Source organism: Equus asinus, chromosome 1 (assembly GCF_041296235.1).
Source record: "Equus asinus isolate D_3611 breed Donkey chromosome 1, EquAss-T2T_v2, whole genome shotgun sequence".
Classification (NCBI taxonomy): domain Eukaryota; kingdom Metazoa; phylum Chordata; class Mammalia; order Perissodactyla; family Equidae; genus Equus; species Equus asinus.
This window is the reverse complement of record NC_091790.1, coordinates 91,289,156-91,310,758: the sequence shown is the minus strand read 5'-3', so window position 1 is coordinate 91,310,758 and position 21,603 is coordinate 91,289,156. Positions and strand designations below refer to the sequence as shown.

At 43.1% G+C, this 21,603-nt stretch overlaps 1 protein-coding gene across 5 annotated transcripts in view; it reads left to right on the top strand.

The window, feature by feature from the left end:
* The window catches only part of EGFR (epidermal growth factor receptor), a 193,315-nt gene that overhangs the window by 146,701 nt on the left and 25,011 nt on the right, over positions 1-21,603 (top strand). For 4 of the 5 annotated variants that reach the window (XM_044761434.2, XM_070496260.1, XM_044761435.2 and 1 more), the window contains exons 14-20: positions 1,602-1,692; positions 3,408-3,565; positions 9,371-9,409; positions 11,428-11,569; positions 12,455-12,577; positions 13,521-13,619; positions 19,237-19,422. In XM_044761434.2, the coding sequence (XP_044617369.2) occupies positions 1,602-1,692; positions 3,408-3,565; positions 9,371-9,409; positions 11,428-11,569; positions 12,455-12,577; positions 13,521-13,619; positions 19,237-19,422 (838 nt within the window). Of the gene's footprint in view, positions 1-1,601; positions 1,693-3,407; positions 3,566-6,299; positions 6,937-9,370; positions 9,410-11,427; positions 11,570-12,454; positions 12,578-13,520; positions 13,620-19,236; positions 19,423-21,603 lie in introns of those variants that run through there. The other variant, XM_044761436.2, reaches the window with a different exon arrangement.

Genomic DNA, 21,603 nt, shown 5'->3' with positions numbered 1-21,603 from the left:
CTCTTTTTCTGGAAATATCTTATATTTTTCTAACCTGCAAAGTTCCCAAGACAAATAGAACAGCCATCAGTGGCTCATATGGCCAAGACCATGGCCATTTGTTCTCTTCTTTGCAGTACATTCATCCTGCTGTGTCAAAATATGTTAATACAAATTACATTTCCTGGTTAACTTTTGTTTTATGTTCAAGAAACACTTAACAGTGCTAATAACTTTAAAGGTAACCATGGGCAAAGACATAATCATATAACGTTTGTTGAATTTACTTGCGATGATTAAAAAGTATATAGTCTGTTGATTCTATGAGAATCTTGATATTGATATAAAGCTTTGAATAATCACAAATAACGACTAAAAACAAATTAATAGGAAAGTAAAATTGAAAGATAGGGAGAAATTTTTTAAAAATTTTTTTAAAAAGGGAAATTTTGCGGTAGGGAAGAGCCATAGAAATTACAGAGGGCTACAGAAAATCTTACTTCCTGTTCTGCTGTCAGGCCTTAGGGTACAGCTGGGATCCAGAAACATTCAGGAGCAGAATGAAGACCAAGTTCAATTCCATAGGAAGGAATTCTTTAGCTGATAGGCTTATTAACCTAGCAGTAATTTGCATAATTAATGGTACTGTTTCAACAAGTGGGAAATACTGGTGTAATCCTGATGGCTGCAAATAGACACTAATCTCATGTTTTCAGTTTTCATATCTCTTTAAAGAGACAAAGTAACTAAAATAACCACGTCGGTAGTGCCCCATGCCTTTCCCGTAGAGAACTTTGGTGTCCAGCAGCACCTGCTCCCTTTTCAAGACAGGTCCTTCAGCAGGCGTGATAACCCAGAGAAGAAGCACAGAAAAAAACAGTTCCAAGTCTTTGGTTTCACTGATGCCATTTGCCTGGAAAGGAGGACTTAGGGAACATATTTTCGGGTATGACCATCCCTTGTTCACTGCATGGAGTGAAGACTCATGGTTAACTACCAGGCAGATTTCAGTGTTCTTAACAGCTGTCACAACAATTTTGTCCTTTCAACTGAACATCAGCTTCTTGCTTAGCATTGATCTACGTCTTTGAAGAGTCATGGAAATATTACAACCAAATTTTTTCACGCCTGTGTTCCGTACTTACTGTTTTTAGTAATAACAATTGAGCAAGTTTTAATCTCTCTCCCTCCTTTTCCGGTGCATTAGTCTAGTTACCATTTCTGTGCTGTTTAATTTAAATATCCATGAATCTGATACAGGAGAGAGGAGGTACCTCCTAAGGACTATTTTCTTTTTTGTTATTTGTTGCCATGGTTTCCTAGTATACAAAAATTGTGCCTATAGAAAAATGTAGGGAGGATGCTTTGATTATAAATGAAGCTTATGTGTTTATTCAGGGAGAAGATGAGCAAGGATTCAGTTAATAGAATCAATTTATTATATTTAGTCCTAGAGTCCCAATCGTTTGACCTTCACCTAAATTATTGTGGATTTCTGAGAGAGATGATTCGTGTCATCTGAAATTTTAGACCCGTCAACTCAGGCAGTTGTAACCACCCAGCATTTTGAAGCAGGATCTCTTGGAATGGCACTGATCGGTTTCCTTTCTTCCTCCTCTCAGCGAGCCAAGGGAGTTTGTGGAGAATTCCGAGTGCATACAGTGCCATCCAGAATGCCTGCCCCAGGCCATGAATATAACCTGCACAGGACGTGTAAGAACATGTTTGATGTTATTCCCTCAAATGTCACAGGGAAAAGCACCTGTAGAACCACAACCATGACCCAACATCCCCCTGGAGCTGTTAAGGACAGTCCAAGTCCACTTCCCAGACAAGAGGCTCTGCGATCTCACACTTGGGTCAGAGGGGCTGTGATTGAGTTGAAGTCATCACACAACTCGCCTGGCAGGAGCTTTCTCCTTTTCTGTCCAATATCCCCAAACACGTTTGATGATGACTGCTCTTTCAATACAAAACAGGGAAGCCTTGTGGACTGGGTATATTGTCAGCCAGTTTTCACTATTTCTGACATCTGTCATCTTTGCTTTATCATTTTAATCAAACATTATTACATTCTTGTTTAACATTAGTTAATAATTATTTGAAGAATTTTTAAAGAAATACGTAGGAAAACTTTTCAAAATTCAGTTTCTGGGGTTGGCCTGGTGGCATAGTGGTTAGGTTCACATTGCTCTGCTTCAGCGGCCCAGGGTTTGTGGGTTCAGATCCCGGGCACAGACCTACACACCACTCATCAAGCCATGCTATGGCGGTGCCCCACAGACAAAATGGAGGAAGATTGGCACAGATGTTAGCTCAGGGACAATCTTCCTCAAGCAAAAAGAGTAAGGTTGGCAACAGATATTAGCTCAGGGCCAATCTTCTTCACCAAGAAAAAAAAAATCGGTTTCATATCTATATGTTCAGTAATAATCTTTTAAAGAATATAAATAAGAATTCAGGTCCCTCTCACACCAGTGTCCTAATGTTAATGCTCACTATTATTTATATAAGGAGCTCTGTTTGGATTTGATCTTCAACAACCATACCTAAATCTACTAATTGAAAACAATTTTCAGAAATTTTCTCTAAATCAGGCAGAAGATGACAAGACTGTTTTAAGGTATAGGTTGCCAACATGGCTAGTTACAAAGTAAACCCCTGATGTACAAGTTTCCATGGTGTTGGGTTAAATTTTCATCATTGACATAAAATAATTGATGATACTGACTTTGTCATCTGGTTGTTCTGGGTCTGGGAACACTCAGTCTTTGTGTGGACAAAACTGAGACGTCAGAAAACTTAGCCAACAGGCAAGTCCTTCCCTATTAGTCTTATTTCAGTCCCTTGATGAAGTGTGTGCGACATGACCCAAGCAGTCCCAGAGCTTGCATTTCTCTGAGTTTTGCAAGGGCATTCCAAGTATGATAAACAGAATCACATTTCGCATGTGACACAGTTAATTCTACAGCCACCATTGCGCTTGCCACTTGCCACCTTCTCATCACTGGAGAGACGTAGCTGTGGGTTGTCTTAAGTTTTCTTTGGCAAGTCTGGCTTCCCTTTAACTTCAAATCTGACATGCAGGAAAGTCCATCTGACGATAAGGATATAAATATACATGAAGGCCACTGAAGATTGTTTTGACAAGAAACAATCTCGCAATGTATTAATAAAATGTAATAAAATATACAGTGTAGTTTCTTTTATGTTTTTATACATTATATGCATTTAAAGTCAGAAAGACTTAACACTGAGCTGTTAACAGTGGTCCCCTCAAGCAGAATCACAGACAGACTTGATGTGTACTCCTTTAAGAACTTCTATATTATTTGACTTTTTTCACAGTAAGTATTTTAAGTAAAAAGTTACTTCCATTTTGAAAAAGAAAGAGACATACATAAATGTATTTTTCCGCCTTGGTGCAGGGCCCAGACAACTGCATAAAGTGTGCTCACTACATCGATGGCCCTCACTGTGTCAAGACCTGTCCGTCTGGAATCATGGGAGAAAACAATACCCTGGTCTGGAAGTTTGCGGATGCCAATCACGTGTGTCACCTGTGCCATCCAAACTGTACCTACGGGTGAGTGGAAGCTCAGCCCTAGAAAAGAAAATACAGAGCAACAAAATGGTCCCTATCTTTCAAATTTGTAGACTGAAAATGTCTCCAAAATTTCCAGGCAATAAATTACAGGGGTTTGTATTTGAGTCATTCACTTCTGGTGTTTAGCTCCATGGCCGTGGCAGCTGCAATGACATGCTTGTGGGCAGATCATGGTGCAGGTAGGAATGCCTCTCAGCCTCTCACTATGTTTGTCATGCCAGGGCTCTGTTCTGCAATGCCAGCATGTCCCAACAAGAAAGAGTAAGTGACAGATGGGGTAAAGCATAGGTCCTGCCAGGTCTCTAAGTTTTCTACATATCTTTCCCAATGACTGGAATTCATATTGGAATCTTTTATTGTTGTTTTTTAATTAATGTAAGAAAACATGGCCTAAAATGTTGCTTGAAGACACTTTTTCCTTTAGCTAGTTGATTGCTAAGCTTTTACTAAGTAAATTAAAACTATTTTGACTGCAATTAACAGAAGCACTCAAAATGTATGTATCCTGTTTACTGAAATGATAAATTTGGCAATCAAACTGGACTTTTCCCAGCAATCAGAAAGAAAAGTTGAGTTGTCACGTATAATATTTCACATTTCCTTATATCTCTCATAATCCTCAACCTTACTTGGAACTGTTACTCTTTTTCCTCTGGATCCGTCTCTTACTAGCTATGTGGCCTTGGACAAATGTCTTAAGCTCTCTGTGCCTCTTTCCTCATCTATAAATTAGGATACTAATACTGCATAGCTCACAGGATTTTTGTGGACTTGAGCTAATATGTATAAGCTACTTAAAATAATAGTGCTCTAGTGGTTAAGATTCATAGCTCTCACCACCATGGCCCGGGTTTGTCTCCTGGTCAGGGAACCACACCACCCGTCTGTCGGTTATCACCCTGGCAGCTGTTGTGTTGTGGTGATACTGAAAGCTACACCACCAGTATTTCAGATACCAGCAGGGTCACCCATGGTGGACAGCTTTTAGCAGAGCCTCCAGGCTAAGACAGACTAGGAGGAAGACCTGGCCACCCACTTCCGAAAAAATTGGCCATGAAAACCGTAGGAATAGCCATGGAGCATTGTCCAATACATTATGCGCTGAAAGGTGAGAGGATAGCACAAAAGGCAAGGCAGGTTCTGCTCTGCTGTACACAGGGTCACTAGGAGTCAGAATTGACTCGATAGTACTAACAACAAAAACTTAAAATAGTGCCTGAGCTCCTGAGCACTGATGGTGGTGATGGAGCTGGAGATGAGGTGGTAATAATGCTGGTGACTGTGTTACTATTAATGATACTGGTGAAAGGAGGTGGTCTTGGTAGTGATGGTGGTGGTGATTATGACTGTGACGATGATGATTACTGTCCTTTTTCTTTTCTTTCTTTCTTTTTTTTTTTTTTTTTGCTGAGGAAGATTCGCCCTGAGCTAACATCCATGTTAATCTTTCTCTATTTTGTATGTGAGCCACTGCCATGGCATGGCCACTGTTGAGTGGTGCAGGTCCATGCCCAGGAGCTGAACCAGGCCACTAAAGCAGAGTGTGCCAAACTTAACCACAAGGCCACCATGGCTGGCCTATGATTAGTGTTTTTTGTCTTCTTTTAAAAGATTGGCACCTGAGCTAACATCTGTTGCCAATCTTCTTCTTTTCTTCTTTTTTTTTTCCTTCTTCTTCTTCCCAAAGCCCCCTAGTATATAGTTGTATATCCTAGTTGTGAGTGCCTTTGGTTGTGCTATGTGGGATGCCACCTCAGCATGGCATGATGAGTGGTGCCATGTCCGTGCCCAGGATCCAAACCAGCAAAACCCTGGGCCACCGAAGCAGAGCGCGCGAACTTAACCACTCGGCCACGGGACCGGAACCCCTACTCCCCCACTGATTAGTATTCTTAAGGGATGAAGAACCTTCCGGTTAGAGTTCTACTCAGGAGTCTTGAAAAATTTTCCAAATATGTCCTAAGTTTACCAAGAAATATTTTAATTGCATTTGTATGGAAGAGCCTAGGCCTGGAGACAAGTGACCTGGATTCAAGAATGACTAGTACCCTTGTCACTTTGGTCATTTCACCTTCCTGAGTCTCAGCCGCCGTGGGAGTAAATGGAAGGGCTGCATCCTTCTATGACCCTGTGGTACAGAAGTTTCAGTCCTAGGTGACTGAAAGGTAAATCCTCAGCTAACATATAAGAAACCTTGTCGTTTCTTCTGTGGTTTGCAAATGATTGACTTTACATGCTAATCTTAGTCTAATCCATTGGTTTTTTCCAAACGGTCTGGCAATATTTTGCCAAGTTTCCCACCAAGAGAAACAAAAATAAAAAAATTAAAGCCAATAAATTAATTTGAGTAGGGCTGGCATTTTTACAATATTTCATATTCTCATATTCGGGAAATGATATATTTTTCCATATATTTAAGTCATCTTTTTTCACATTTCAGTGAAGTTTTGCAGTTTTTTCTTTCATGTCCCACCTATTTTGTATTTATTTTTGCTATTGTGAAATGGATCTTGTTTTCTAGGTATCTTCTAGTTTATTATTGCTAATATATAAGATAGCTTTTGACTTTTTGGTGGGGGGGACATACTCATCTTGCTTTGATTGGCTTTACTGAACTTCCTTTGAAATTAGTGTTTTAATTCATGATCTTGAATTTTCCAGGAAAACAATCCTATCGTCTCCAGTAATGATATCTTCCTCTCTTTTTCAAAAGTTTCAGATCATATTACAAGGACGAGAATTTCCAGAATAACATCAGACACAGTGGTAGTGGACATCAGAATTTTATATCTGATGGTGATGGGAATGGCTGTAATGAATCACCATTAAGAACAATATTCACTATTAGTTTAAGACACTTATCTTGTTAAAGAAATAGTCATCTGTTCCTACTTTTAAACTATTTTTTAAAACCTGGAATGAATTTTGAATTTCACCAAATACTTCCTTGATAGTGATTTAAGATTTTTCATATTTTTCCCTTTGAGTATATCAGCATGCTGGTCATATTGACCACTTGCAAACTCTACAAAGCATGGTATAAACTACACTTTGCTAGTTTTTCACTTAATCTGTTTTTTCATTTTCCTAAAAAGTAAGCAATTTGGAGCAGATTCTCTAAAACAGAATTATATTAGCTGTATAAAACAAATGTGTCTTTCCTCCTTTTTGTATCTTTTAGAAATAACTGTGTATATATATTTGTGTGTCTGTGAGTGTGTCATTGGGCTTACAAGGGCATCTAGAAAGTCTTTGGGCAGTTGAAATTTTCCATAAATTTAAACTCTATGAGATACAGCTTGCCAAACATAGAAAGAGGGAATTTACTCAAGGTTTAAATAAAAAATGTTAAAAAATATTAATGGTAATTTTTTTCTTCTATTTCCTTCTATAATTTCTATCTCTTTCTCCCTGTTTCAAATAAAATCCTGATGCTATGCCTTTGACATACAGAGTTTCGTCAATGTTTTATCTTTAGTATATTTCATTACCTTCCTTATTCTGAGTCTTTTTGTTGACAGAAGAACATATAGTTTTATATAATCTTGTTATTACTATTTGTATCTTCTCCCAAAGTCATTGATTACCTAAGAATTACATGATATAAATGGGTTTAATTTTGAAAATATGGAGAAATGTTGATGGCAATATAAGGGAAAATAAGAAAACATTTCTTTGTGTATTTGTTATATACACATTATCAAATACCGTGTCTCACTGTTTTCTCAGAGTAGGTGTATGGATTTTTCCTTTTGTATTGTTGAAGGAATGCTTAAAAAGTTTCAGTTATCGCGGGGCTGGCCCTGTGGCTGAGTGGTTAAGTCTGTGCGCTCCGCTGCAGGCCGCCCAGTGTTTCGTTGGTTCGAATCCTGGGCACGGACATGGCACTGCTCATCAAACCATGCTGAGGCAGCGTCCCACATGCTACAACTAGAAGGACCCACAACGAAGAATATGCAACTATGTACTGGGGGGCTTTGGGGAGAAAAAGGACAAAATAAAATCTTTAAAAAAAAAAAAAAGTTTCAGTCATCACCACAACTCATTAGCCGGTTGTGACAGAGCCCAGAGTATGACATGGGAGCTGCCTGCTTCCCAAATGCCTGCCCGGTATGGCAGGTCTGGTGGCCCAAGAGAATGGTAAGGAAACTGGAAGCAAATCCATTTTTAGGTAGAACCACATTTTCATAGGAAGTCATAAGGGGAAGTTTTCTTTGAAATTGTTATCCAAAAAATTAAACAATAAGAAATTTTGTCTATTTTAATTACATGTAACAAAAAAGAATAAATCAAGTGGGGGACAGAGAATAATTTCCTGACAAAATTAAATGATGGCATGATATGGCCTCTTTCACTTGACACACGACAGTCATTTCTGCAGAGTTACCAAGGGCACCATCAGCTGTCCCGAGGACCTCAGATCATTCTTCCTTACAGCACCTGTCCTATCACTGTCCTTGTCAGTCATCTCTTCAAATGTAAACTGGCCTATATTTCCCTATGGGCTTCTTATTTGTCAATAGCTTCTTGCTAGCAATCCCTGCAGCACTGTCAGAGGCTGCATAAAACCCTGTATTGTGTCCAAAATTCACAGTTTCTGTTTGCACCCACTTTGCACAGTATTCCCATCCTATTATAGTCTGGACACTGACTAAAGGCAATGTGGGAAAAAACACTAGTGAAGGGGGATTTTGTGAGTAGGCCCAGATTTTATCAGTGGTCATCCAGTAGTGAATGTTTTTTGTCTTTGGTGATCTTGGTTTTCCTAGGACATAATAGACTATGAAATAATAAGACCTCCCTGCATATTCCACTGCCTGAAGAAGCGTGCATGTCCGGTGTAGGAATGAAGGCCCAAATGCATTGCAGGGGCAAGATTGCACTGACACCGTGGAAAAGGGGGATGGCTTAGACCCTCAAAACCAAGGAGAGTGGAGTGTAGAGATCAGAGCCCTCAAGAGATAGAAAATGTTAAGGACCAGACGACAGTGTCAAACAAGCATCCCCAGTCCTCTTCATGTATTTGAAATGTAGTTCTTTGTCTTTCCCCAGGCCATGATATGTCAGTCATTCCATTTAATGGAATATTTTGTTTTCCTGTTGACGTTTGTGTTGGCAAATGTTGCTGTACTTCAAAGCCAACTTACTCTGCCCTTTTAACCATCATTCTGTAATCACCTGTTGGTGGTCTCCTCTGCTGGAAAGGGAACCCAGCTGTGCAAGAGTCGCATTAAGACAAATCCTGTCTACTTCATGTAAGACATTTCAGTTGGGTGGAAGTGGATCAAGCCAGCTCTTGCTCCTCGCTTTCTGGACCTGAAATCATCATCACCACTTCTCTGCCACTGAAATTCATGTCTTCACTTACCTGTTCCTCTCCGCCTGCTCCTTGATCAGTCTGGCCCAGGAAATTGTTCCAGTCTCAACTCCCTCTCCTCCCCTGCTCGTATTGGCATTCAAGCCAGCTATGAGACAGCTATGCTGTCAATAATAATACATGAAAACATTTCAGTTATGAAGACCAGGAACTGTCTACTTTGTTCAATGCTAGAACAATCCCCGTCACAGAGTAGACATTCAAAATATTTGCTGAGTGAATGAACAGATGAATAAATGCATAATAAACAAATGATTAACCACCAGCCCAAAATTGAGACACATTGGGATTTTAATGATTTGAGAGTAATTTAACACACATTACCTTAGGATTTAATAAAAACTCCAAGAAGAAATGCTAAAGAAGTAGAACGATCAAAATGTGTATTTCTCTTTCAACTCCTACAGCTGTGCTGGGCCAGGCCTCGAAGGCTGTGCGAGAAATGGGTAAGTGTTACAGCTTTGTGTCTAATTGACCCTGTCAGCAATGACCCAACATGCTCTGGGCAAAGATAATGCTTTCCCGCTGTTCTGGTTGCCTCTACCTTGTCAGTTCTCACTTCTCCTCTGGGCCAGCGTAGGCATCCCTGGCAGAGACCACCTGGTGGTTCCACCGCACTCCTCCTGCCTGCCTTGTTGGGTATGCCTCAGTGGGGCCTGCTGCATGTGGAGAAGTGCTCGTTGTCCAGTACGGCTCTTTCTGTGGAGCCAACCTCTGCCTTCTTTGTTACACCAGGTTGGTTGGATCCTTCTCTTCCAGCTTCTCGTCTTTTTTTTCCTCACTGACCCAGTTGGCCTTATCACAATCCCAAGTTTGAATGACCTTTCTGTTCGATGACAGATGTCCAATATGGGGGAATTTTCTCCCCTTCCTTCCCTTTCTAAACATGACTTCCTTCAGCATTTCAGTTCTGATCAATTTGCCATCATTGCTGGAAGTGCTAAACTGAGAAAAGCAGTATTGGGAATTCCTGTTCAGACTCATCAGGAAAGAGTGGTATTATCAATTAATAATATCTAGTGAGGAATCACAATTCTATACAAGGCACCTGTTTGCTCTTCTTGATATCCCTAACACCAGCCAAACCTCCAGGCACCTCTTCCATATCTACAAAATCCCTTCCCTGCCTCAACATCAGCTCACACCTCTGCCTCAGAATTAGCCGTGATAACAGATCCCTCCTACTATCAAGTGAGACATTAAAGACAAATAAGGCAGTTTCTCAGATTTTCTGTCATGCCACCTCTTCACTTAGCAAAGACCCTTGCAAAATTTTTCCTATTTTTCATACTACAGTATCTTAGTAATGATATTTTCTGTCACATACCCACCTTGAAACCAATGGACATTCCTTGTTTTCTTTACTCTTGTAAACTTTTTCTCTTCTCTTGTCACTCATCCACCCTTACTGTGGCTCCCCATGGAACACATACTCTGTAACAAATTATTCCTTATATCTTCCCTTCAAAATAGTAAAAGCCCATTAATTCAAACTGCATTAACTGGGGAGATAGTGTAAAGCAGGAGATGACTTTTGCACTCGGTAAGAAGAAAGCGTTGTAAATGCTGTTTTCATGAAGTATGTTCAACCCACTTACAAGAAATTTGTAAGGATGCTGGTACCTTTTTTGGGTGCAAATAATGCTTCTAATTGATCATTTATAGTCATTAACATTTCTACCTGAAAATATGCCATTTGCCAGAAGCCTAAATGGCATAGATATTTGATAATAATAACTTTATAAAGATTCTAAATTCAGAATCTCCTAATTCAGATGGTTCTTCCCCAGTGAGCTTTAGAACCTGAGTTTTGCATTTTTGCTGTCCCTGAAATCAGACACAACCTTGTGGGAGGAGGAGTGCGTTAAAGTGGTTTGAGGCCACATGATGACATCACTCATCTATGACAGTGATGTTTTCTATGTCAGAATCCTATTACTTTATAACATCCTCCAAGCTCATTCATAAAGCATTTCACGTGGCTGTTGTCCCATCTTGAAAGCCAAGGACATTATTGAGAGAGTCCCTTCACCCAGCCTGGCCAGTAGACAATACACATCTCCTCTGTGTGGAATGCCATGCTTCAAATATATGGAGACACTCTGGGGATACATCCACATCCATATAAAAAGCATTATTGAAGTCTGAGTTACTTTTTGAATGATGTGTTTTCATAATCAGCAGATTAAAATATAACCATCATATGGAGAGGTCCGGATGATACCTCAATTTAAAAAATGAAAAGAGCAGGACAGAGGCAGTGGGTGGAAAGAAGTTAGAAACGCTGCCCCAGAACTCTTAGTCAGTTTTCTTTTCTCCCTTTGGAAGCTGCTCAGCATTCCACTTTCTGAGATAGTTTTAAATGATGTGACTGTATCAAAATATGCTGGAAATATGTAAAATGCCAGTGTGATAAAATCTGCCAGCAAACCTTACCTTGCCATGTGTCTCCACCTCGTTCCAGGCCCAAGATCCCATCCATCGCTACTGGGATTGTGGGCGGCCTCCTCCTGGTGGTGGTGGTAGCCCTTGGGATTGGCCTCTTTTTGCGCAGGCGGCACATCGTCCGGAAGCGCACTCTGCGCAGACTCCTGCAGGAAAGAGAGGTGAGTGTGCACCCTGGCCTGTGCACCCCGTCAGCACCCCATCAGAGTCCTCACTGCCCCAGATAAGAGCAAGGGCTGTGCAGACTTGCTATTTGAAATTTTGTATTTTAAGTATGTAATTGTATTATTATTCTTTATTTCTTGGGATGGAAAAACCAGGAAGAATCTCTGAATGTCTAATTATAAGCAATTAGTTACATTTTGGTACATCTATCCAATGAAATGCAAATGTTTCTAGCGTAAGTCACACAACATGGTTGCAAAGCCGTACAGAGTGCTTTTTACAGTATAGCACCAGTGTACATGCCCAGGAGAAAGTCTTGTGAATAGGTATGTAATTGAGCTCCTGTAAAGGCACTGTGGTTGAGGAGATGCTACTTTGGGAAATGCCATTGTCCACACCAGTGCTGTTCCTTTTTGAGCTCTGTGTGTGACTGATGTTATCCCTGACACTTATCAAGTGTCCAGCAGTGTGTCAGATGCCAGAGTCCCTGGGAGGAGAGACCCATAGCAGCTCGTAGCATAGTGACACCTGTGGGTTATGAGCTCCTACAGGCTACCAAAATGACCACTGTATAAAAATTTTCCTCACCAAAATTTTCTCAATTCCAGCTAATTAGCCTGGAAACAGAAATTGCATTTGTTGAAATGGAGCCATTCTGTTCAAGGACACTAGCTAGTATCAGGGAGTCCCTGTTCCTATCATCTTTTATGAAGTTCTTTAGAGAAGGTGTCCATTTTTCCTTTTGAGGGAGCATGGCAAGTTGTTTGTGCTAAAGCGCAACCGCACACTGCTGTGTCTGCACCTGCATAACACCCTCCTCCCCCGGGGGCACTGAGTGTTGATGCCAAGCAGCACTGGCTCTTGTTCCTTGTCTCTCACAGCTCGTGGAGCCTCTTACACCCAGCGGAGAAGCTCCAAACCAAGCTCTCTTGAGGATCTTAAAGGAAACCGAATTCAAAAAGATCAAGGTGCTAGGTTCTGGAGCATTCGGCACAGTGTACAAGGTGAGGCCACTAGAGGTGTGATACTGAGGCTTCTGGGGACTCGGGTTGGCAGCCCCCTCACATTCTAGGTGGGCAAATGCAGAGTCCTTGGCTGTGGTCTGTTTAGCATCGTGGTCTGTTCTTTGTGTCACTGAAGCTTTGGGAAATTACACCATTTTCTCAATTATTGAGAGGAAATCTTTTATAATCACCATAAGAAATAAGTGGTCCTGTGAGACCTGTACACAGGCAAAAACATTTTTATGGATGACACATTGACCTTTTAGTGGGGTGGGTGGCACAGATGGATTCTGAAGGAGGATTGTCTATCACTGAGTGACAGCATCCAAATAAAGCCCAGGTTAAAACAGCTTCTTTTTAATTTGTTTTTCTACATCCTCTTTGCATTAAGTCTGATTGCAGTTAGGTCTAGACCTGGCGTCTTAGAATTCTGCATGAAATGATCCACACTGGTTTTATAACTAGCACGAGTTTAGGGTTTTTGAAATCTAACTAATTCATGGAACATGATAGCTAAAGTGCTACTGAGGGGGCCGGCCTGGTGGCGCAGCGGTTAAGTGCGCACGTTCTGCTTCTCAGCAGCCCAGGGTTCGCCGGTTCGGATCCTGGGTGAGGACGTGGCACCGCTTGGCACGCCATGCTGTGGTAGGCATCCCACATATAAAGTAGAGGAAGATGGGTACGGATCTTAGCTCAGGGCCAGGCTTCCTCAGCAAAAAGAGGAGGACTGGCAGTAGTTAGCTCAGGGCTAATCTTCCTCAAAAAAAAAAAGAGCTACTGGGATGTCATCACTCCCAGACCTGATGGCCTTGCAATGCAGAGTTTGCTCGATGTCCCTTACCCTTTGGGATAGTGTCACTAATAAAGTCCATCCAGCTCACAAGTTACATATTGCATGGTAAGACAATTGCCAGTTAATGTCTTCCCTCTGTCTTTGTCATAGGGGCTCTGGATCCCAGAAGGTGAGAAGGTTAAAATTCCTGTGGCTATCAAGGAATTAAGAGAAGCCACGTCTCCAAAAGCCAACAAGGAAATTCTTGATGTGAGTGTCTGCTTTGTTTTCTGGTTGTCCACAGGCCTGGACGTCAGAAGCCACCTTTTCTGGTGTCTGGCAGCACATTGCTCTGTTTTAGACTTTTTTTCATCACCATATTCTAAATGTTCACTTTTTATATCTTTTTTCCCTTCTAGCTGTAGTTGGTATAATTCCCTCTCAGGCCTTCTCTTACAGAGAAAACTCACCTCGTCCATTCTATTATCTCCCCCAAAAGGATAGAAACTTACAGGTGCTGGGCATTTACCAAAGGCTCCTGATGAACCTATGGTGCAGGTATTGTGCTCAATATTTTTTGGATGAGGAAATGGAGGCATGAAGAAATTTGCTCAGGTTCACACGGCTGGGGTAGAATTCAAGCCCTTTGTTACTCCTGACTCTGAAACTCATGTTCATTTTGCTGTTATCTTATCTTTGAAATGGCTTTTTAAAGGTGCCTAGGGTTAACAATATGATGCCCACTCTATAAACTCTTGCCCACTTGCTGTACTTTCTCCCCAAATAATTTAAATTTATTCTCCAGTGTCTGCTGATTGTTTTTATGGAGTAAGTCTTTAGAATGTCCCACAAGATGATTGTTATGTGTTTGGTTTTGATTCTACTGAACTTTCTCCACCTTGTCTTGACCTTCACTAGCCAATGAGGGGGCTGCACACTCTTAGAAAGAGGCTGGGCCATCCTGGAATTTGGCGGAGGCCACTTTAAGGAGATGCTCTGGAACATGCAGTCGGCAAACCCTCCAGGGTCTTGTGTTAACAACATTGGCCTCTGCTTGCTGTGGGTTGATGAAAATTCTTGCCCTTGTCCCAAGACAGAGTCAGTGAAAGGGGAGGTAGAGGGCTTAGTAGTGGGTTGGAGAAACAGTCAAAGAAAAAGGAAAACGACAGCCTTTATTGCCTCAAAAATCTAGAGAATTTAGCCAAGAAGGACAAAAGTCAGATGTAATATTCCCCACTCTTGTATCTAACCCACAGAATAGTTAGTAAGCAAAACAAACATGAGCCTTTTTATAAATACGTTTAGATTCAATGAACTTCCCAGTGGCAGAACACTCTCCACTTCAATTTTCTCCGGGCAGCCTTCCCTCCTTTTATTATAATGAGGAAATTCCCACTGTGGTACACTTCTAAATGAAAGATGATGTATTAATACAGTGCAGTAGAAAATCTCACATATCAATGATATACTTATCAAGCAAAATTTTCTTTCATTTTAATGGCTTGCAAATTCATGTGAAGTTCCATTACACAATGTCAGTATCTATTAACATAACCATAGGAAATATAGTGGACGAGCCATTTGTGAAGTCTCTTCACTTAACAACCTCTGGCTCCCTCACCTATACTGTTAAAAAGAAAATATATTTGCAGAACTTGCTTTCTTAATTCATTTTTTACTCATTTAAGAAATGCTAATAAATTTCACAAAGTGATGTTGAAATGTGAATTTCAGCAATATTTACAATGCAGAGTAAGGGTGATTTTTAAGACAATAGCTATGCTTTTGGGAAGGAAGTAGTTTTCACTGAACAGGGCTCCCTGGGACTTCTAAAACTGGAGGAAACCTGCTTTTGTGTGGCAGAGGAGGGATGGAAGACAGAAAAGGTAAAGACTTACAAGTTTAAAAAGTTAAAAAAGTCCCTTTTTTGCCTCTTGCTCTGCATCTCTCCTGCTCTCCCTCCATTGTTTTTGTTTCCTCTCCTTCCCCACGTCCTGTTTCTTCTTTCTATTCGTCTTTGTCTTCTCCTCTCATATCAAATGTTATGACTCAGTTAGGGACAACGTACTTGAAAAAGGCGTTCTCATTTGCTTTTCCCGCAGCTCCGTCTGCCCAGTGCTCACGGGTACCTGTTGGTGCAGGGTGTTGTGTGGGTGACTGAGAGCCCCCTGAAGGCAGAGGTGAAGCTGAAGCAGGCTGTTTCTGCTAAAGGAAGCAAAAGCTGGCGCTTCTAAGGCCAGTTTCCACAGTGAGCTGAAGAGAAAGTTAATTCTTTGACAGGGCAGCCCACGGGGTAGGGTGTGCTCTTTGAAATGCTCACAAGCCTGTGTCAAGGCTTCCACTCAGACACTTCTTCCCCTACTGAGGCCAGACACTGAGACCCAGCACACACACACTGTAGCCCCTGGTTTAAGTTGCTACCAGCAGAGTAGTTAACTGGTAATGTTCCAAAAATGTAGGGCCACCTACTCTTCATTCTTCAGATCAGGCATATGCCTCTCCTGAAGGAGTTTAAAATCTGGTGGAATCCTTTTTCTCATTCTTAAAATAGTTCACAAATGAGGGAGACAAGCAGGAAGGAAGGTACGAAGTTATTTGGACAATTGGGACAAAAAATAATAAACTTTCAAGGTCACCAAGCCTCAGAGACACCCCTGCCATGTGACTCAGGCGTCAGCCTTTGGGGTCTCTGAGTGTGAGCTCCGCCTACCAGCCTGTGGGCCTGGCTGGGCAGCTAATTCAGAGATTGTTGTGGAATACCAAGCATGCTTGCTGTAGGTCACAGTGCACCTTTGAGATTCCAAGATAAACAGTGAAGAACAAAGCTCACTTTAACTTCTGCACACACTGAACAGGACACATGACCAAACAGTGTCCCCATAGTGCCTGGGGGTGGGGCGGAAATGATGACCTGGTTCTGTTGCTCTATCAGATTTTAATGGGATCAGGACTTGGCAGGGCTCCAGGCCCTGTGTGGCCTGACACCCACGCCCCATGCTCTGTTCTCAAACTTCCGGGTCCAGGTCTCTCCTTGCCAGCCCCACAACAGATGGGAGTTTGAACTGCTCCAGTTTGCAGATTTTTCTCCCCTCTAAAATGAATACAATATGTTTCCAAATCTCAACCAGATCTTGAGAAAATAGGAATAGCTAGAGGATTTCTTTGGTATTATGTTTGTACAGTTTCCCAGAATTGGGAGAGAAACGTGATTTGTGCTTTTCTGGCAATTTCATGGCCTGTTAATCTTTCCATAGACTTCCCAGTTTAAATTTAGGACAGGCAGTGGAAAGAAAATGCAAAACAGATTTGTATATGTGCTGTGTGTCTCTTAGCATCTAGAGTTTCCTGGTAGACCTTTATCCAGAACGCTCAACAAGGCAGCACAGGAGGCCACCAGGCGACATGGTAGGCAGGGTGAGCAGGGTGTCAGGGAGGGCCCAGCCCAGGACACCACATGCGGGGCCAGTGCTGACACTCAGAACATGGTTTCAGGTGGGTCATTCGCCTCCCTGGGCTTCAACTTCCTCTTCAGACTTCAGATAATGGCCCCAGAAGAAATGCACTTGCAGGCCTTTCCACTTCGAACTGTTTATAAACTGCCCTTCTCAAAGACGAACGGATGTTCAAATGTCCATAAGTATTGAATATCTACTCTTTACTGTTGTGATACTAAGGTCTCAATGTAAAAGAAAAATACAGACTCTACTTGAAAGCAGAGTGCCTACCACTCACGAAAGTGTCCCAGAGTCTGCAACGAATATTAAAAGCGACAAGGATTTCTTTTGTTAATGGAAGTGGCATGGTCTCTGCTTTGCTTTGAATTTCTGGCTTGGTATGGTTTCCATGTGGTTCAACCCTGATGTTCTCGAGGCACTTATGTGCCTCGATGTGTGGTAGGTGCCCCTGGATGACAAAAGAAGAAAAGGTCTAGCCCTCTCACCTAAGCACTTACCACACTTGCAGGAACATATGTGGGGGAAACTGAGGCAACAGATGCGTAGCGTTTGTCCAGAGGGTTCAGTGGTAAAGAGCACTGGGCATGTTCTGGGAGCTGGATGCAGGCCTCTCCTCAGACAGCATGGCGTGCAATGATACTTTTTTAAATCACACAAATATTTAAGTGCAGATTATGAGGAGTGCTCCAAAGTACTCAGAATCCCCAGAGGTCTGTTCAAACAGATCAGATCCTGGGCCCTGCCTCCCTACACTCACACAGGGCCTGGGTGGGGCCTAGGAATTTGCAGCTCTAGCAAGTTCCTCAGCCATGTAGAGCCTGCTCCCCCAAAGAGAAACTGCAAGGTGCCAGGAAAGTTTCACTAGGTTGGGGGTCGGAGAGGCCCGTCTGAGGAGGAGTCCTCCAGGGAAAGGGGAGGTAGAAGGGCATTCCAGACAAAGGACCTTGTGGGCCAGGGCCTAAGGGAGGATTCAGAGAGCAGAGAGCAGAGGGGGAGGGGGCTACACGAGGAAAGTCTGGACCGGCAGGGCCTGATGCTTCTCAGGAACAGCAAGGGCCAGGAGAGGGTGAAGGCCAGAAGCTGCGGCGGTATGTTCGTATTTAGGAGTATGTATGTGTGCTGTCTCAGCCCCACCACCCATCTCCTCCTTCATCTCTGGCTCCTGCGGTGCTCTCTGCTCTTGAGCATCCTGGAGCACACCCTCCTGGTACCTTCACCTGGCCCAGGCTGTGCTCACTTCTTCAAGGAGAGCCTAGCTCACCCAAATCCGTGCTTCAACCACTTGAGATGTGAAAAGGAACCTCTGAACTTTCTCTTGCAGCCATGTGGTCTCTTTCACACCTGAAAAAAAGGTCACCACCCTCTGTATTTTAAAGGGAAAGAGACAATTTATGGGTGGAAATCGAGGATTCCCTAATTCTCAGTCAGATTTGAGGTTTGTGTACACTGTCCTAAATAAAATCAACTTCCTGTACCCCAAAATAGCAGAAGGATTTAAATAAAGAAAGATTTAAATAAAGAAGGATTTAAATAAATCTGTGTGAAACAAAGGCCCCTGCCTTGGCAGCGGGACGAATTGGTTGTGGGGGATGGTGCATTTTACAGAGCAGCTTGGTTTTCCCATTGTGCAACTGAGGCAGGGGGCAACACAGACCACCTCTTTTTAGAAATGATGCCTGGGAAGCCAAGTGAGTCTACAGTCATTGTAGATTTAATGCCCTCTGTCTGTTTCAAAGCCTGAAACAGGTACAGTGACAGGGCTTCTCCAGCTCCACTTTGCAGAGGTGGCTCCAGGAGCATACTAGTGCTGTAGGTGCACTCCCCCCACCCCATTGCCCACTGCACAGTCAGGAACAAGCACTACTCTGATGAGAAGTGCAGTGTCCCTCCATGGCTGCCTGCTGGCTCACGTGACCTCCATTGGGCGCTCTCACCACCACATCTCTGCAGTACCTAGAGCAAGGGTTCTGGATTCAGTGGGCAAGTCTTTATCCAGGGTGTAGGAACCCAAATGTGGATTTCTACACTCCCTGACATTTTAAACTGCGGCATCTTTAGCCTTGAGGTGGAGGTGTTCATAATGAAGACATCAGCAATACCCAAACTTGAGACATCGAGTCTCATTTTCATCCAACATTTTACCAAAGGCGAATGTTGCCTGGGTCTCTCTGTGAAGAGGAATCCCTACATGCACCCAGGAGGCCACTGTCTTCCACAAAGTGCCTGGTCATTTCACAGCCTCTCATGTCACAGGCCCTGCGTGAATGTCTACTACACTAGATGTTTCCTGGGCTAGGTTGTCCTCCACAAGTACACATTTTGAAACTCAAAATCATGTTTGTCCTTTTTTACCTGGAAAGGGCTCTGTCTGCCTCTCCCTTTACCACTGTGGGGAGCCTTTCTGATGCTGTCCTCTCCTCTTCTCCATGCAGGAAGCCTATGTGATGGCCAGTGTGGACAACCCTCACGTGTGTCGCCTTCTGGGCATCTGCCTGACCTCCACAGTCCAGCTCATCACGCAGCTCATGCCTTTCGGCTGCCTCCTGGACTATGTCCGTGAGCACAAGGACAACATTGGCTCCCAGTACCTGCTCAACTGGTGTGTGCAGATTGCAAAGGTAAACCGAGAGCACTGCCCAGAGGAGTGCACACAGAGCAGGCAGCTGGCTCTGAAAGTAGGGCAGATGTTCCCACTCAGCCGGATGTGCAGCTGCCTTAGCTTGCTGCTCCCGCCCCACGTCTCCTGGGATGCTACTGTCATTAGTGAGAGCCCCGAGATCACCAAAGGAAGGTGGCAAGGAGAAAAACAAAGACAACTGGAAAATCGACAATTAGGGTCTCCATCCTGGGATGGCTAAGAGATTGCCAAGAGGGTATGTGTACATGAGTATGCAGACATGCACACAACATACACTTTATTTTGGGCAAAATTGAACTCCTGGTCTCTTGCATCAAATCAGTGCCTGTCCCACTACGTGTTGAAAATGTAATAATCAGCTAAATTTGAACAATTTTCTCTTTTTTGAGTGCTCAGTATGGTTTGATGTTAGTATTCTTATTTCTCTGGCGTTCTTTTTGTTGAGTACTGTGGTAATTTGTGGTAAAGGGAGAGATGTGGCTTCACCCAGTCAGCACTTGATAACAAGGCAAGCAAGCCAGGCTGAGGCTAGATGGAGGACGCAGGTGACAGTGTGGTTGAGTGGACAGCGGGGGTGGGGGCGGGAGGTACTGGGTTCAGTCCTGGTGTGCAGGTTGAACGAGGACTGACAGAGGTGAATAAATGCTTCTGTTGCTCCACTGTGGCTCCTTACATGTCCCCCTGTTGACAGGCTTAATCCAGAGTGAGGGAAGGACTGAGTGTGCAGACGGTGGCCGGGCAGCCCTACCCGTGTGCTAGGACAGGAACAGAGCAGTGAGCCAAGCATTTGGCTGCTCATACTGCCTCAGAAGGACTTTTACTTTCATCTTAAACTTCTCCCTCTTTATCCCAGCACTGCATCAGTTATTTGCAACCCAACTTGCTAAATCCTATTTTCTTCTGACAGTGGATGTACATTTTACTCAGTTGAATTTAAGGAATTTGTGGGCAGGCCCCCTCTCTGCGCCTACGTCAGTCATTCTCTCATTCCCTCATTTCTCTCAGACAATGGGCAGGATGTTGAGCAGTGTGCCAGGGACCAAAAGGCAGGGAGCAAATCATCTACCAGGTCTTATCCAGTTCCTCACTGTTCATCTCACCCGTGGTTCATAGTCGCATTTGTTGGTCCTGCAGAATTACTCCTGAGGATGTTCTGAACTTGCTCATTCAACTCCCAGCAGATGTAGAAAGTGACTTATAAGACACACAAAAATATTTTGGGTACCACTCAGCCAGTGACTGCCCATTACTACACAAGTCAGGCTCTTGTTAGGAGCAGTGGCACTGGGGGAAGGCAGGCCCCCTCCTGACACTGAGGTTCTAGACCAGGTTGGCTAAGCAGGAGACCACCTCCCTGGATAACTAGACAGCAGCACATTGCTATTTATTCTAGTGCCATCTGGTGTTGATTTCTACAGCTCCTGGAGGCTCCCAGCACCCTGGGAAGTGGGGAGCGCTCCCTCTCTGACCACCACGATTCACCTGGTGTTCTTGTCATTCCCACAGCCATAACCCTGGTCACAGAAAAGAGAAGTTACATTGCCATTATTAGATAATGGTCCTGGAAGAGAGTGTGTGTGCCTCAGATGCTGTGGCTTCGTGAAGATGCTTATTATTTCTGTGTGTCACTGTACTCATTTCCTAGGATTGCCATAAGAAATTACTGCAAACTGGGCAGCTTACCACAAGAGAAACTTCCTCTCTCACAGTCGTGGAGATCAGAAGTCCAAAATCAAGGTGTCAGAAGGGCCATGCTGCCTCTGAAGGCTCTAGGGGAGGATCCTTCCTTGTCTTTCTCAGTTCTGGTGGCTCCAGTCATTCCCTGGCTTGTGGCAGCAGCATCATTCCAGTCTCTACCTCCATCTTCACATGGCCTTCTTCCCTGTGTCTGACTCCAAATCTCCCTCTCCTTTCTCTTAAAATACACCAGTCATCCCTAAATCAAGGATGCTTTCATCTCAAGATCTTGAACTACTAGATCTGCAAAACACCATGTCCAAATAAGGTCACATTCTGAGGTTCTGGGTAGACATGAAATTTTGAGGGATACTATTCAACTCAGTACAGTGGCTGATCTAGGGGAGATGTTTAACCCCAAGTAGTTTTTACTGAATATAGAATTATTCCTGACTCCTGAATTCAGAAATTAGCTTTCTTCCTT